The sequence below is a fragment of the Arachis ipaensis genome, chromosome B08 (assembly GCF_000816755.2).
Source record: "Arachis ipaensis cultivar K30076 chromosome B08, Araip1.1, whole genome shotgun sequence".
NCBI classification, from domain to species: domain Eukaryota; kingdom Viridiplantae; phylum Streptophyta; class Magnoliopsida; order Fabales; family Fabaceae; genus Arachis; species Arachis ipaensis.
In genome coordinates, this window is record NC_029792.2 from 103,328,697 (window position 1) to 103,329,837 (window position 1,141).

The window sequence follows — 1,141 nt, forward strand, 5'->3', positions numbered from 1 at the left end:
ATACGTATTAGATATAAATATATCTGTTATTTAACTTATTTTTAATATGTATTTTATATGGATTGCTGATTTGATGACTGAATATTTGTATATATCTAGCATGATTGGTTAAATTAAGAATATGAATCAAAATAATATTTTATATTTTACAAAGACTCAAAAGCGAAAAATGGACCAAAGCCAAAAAACATATATTTATTACAGGTCCAAAATTTTATTTAAGAAAGAAAAAAAAAGCACAAATTTAGAAAGTTTAAAGTAAGAATATGTAATGCAAATATATAAAATAGCTTAGTACCTACCCATCAGGAGCTGCTGGTGTCCAAACATAGACATTGCTGTCTTGTTTGATGCCAAGATTTTCACTGGTCCATATAAGTGAGTAATCAATCGGTTTCTTTAATGTTCCATTAATGGTGTTTGGTGGGGACAAATCTTTTGCCACAAGGACCCATCCAAACAAGGCCTTATTGTTTGGTTGGCTGTAACTACCCAACATGGAGAAGCCTTGTGGAATTCCTGACGGCTCAAAAATTGTGGCACCTTGGTTGTCTGGTCCACCTTCCTGGGATGCCCATATTTTGTTGAATGTTGTTATTTGAGACACTTCCAACCCACCAAGATCAATGCTTCCTTTTGAGAAACCATTACCTGCATGTGACACAATAATTCAACAATAGCATGTGACATATGATAAAATACAAATACAATGCAAGTGCGAATATTGAATAAAATATAAGTGTCCCAATTTCAAGAGAAGTTTTTGACAAATTACATAAGTTTAAGGTAGTAGTGTATAAGGTAGATTATATATAGAGGGGGTAATAATTGCAGAAGTTCTTGCATGTTTTAAGAACATGTTTAATTCGTGTTTCAAGAGTGCTTACAACCATGCATTTCTTTAATTTTAACTGCTTAAAAGTTATATTGAAAATAAAGAATTCATGGTTATGAATTTCTTTTTCCAAAAACTTATTAAATGTAAAAAAAATGTACATGCACACTAAAAATTAGTCATCATGTATTTGTATATGAATATATATCTTGTTTAATTTATTTTTAATATATATTTTATATTATAATATGTATTTTATATGAATAACTAATTTGATAACTTATTTTTAATATACACTTAGTATAG

General features: G+C 28.8%; 1 protein-coding gene across 2 annotated transcripts in view; it reads right to left on the bottom strand.

Annotated features, from left to right (window-relative positions):
• The window catches only part of LOC107613725, a 10,382-nt gene that overhangs the window by 1,648 nt on the left and 7,593 nt on the right, over window positions 1-1,141 (bottom strand). For both annotated transcript variants that reach the window (XM_016315849.2, XM_021109646.1), the window contains exon 3: window positions 303-651. In XM_016315849.2, coding sequence (XP_016171335.1) covers window positions 303-651 — 349 coding nt within the window. The remainder of the gene's footprint in view (window positions 1-302; window positions 652-1,141) is intronic.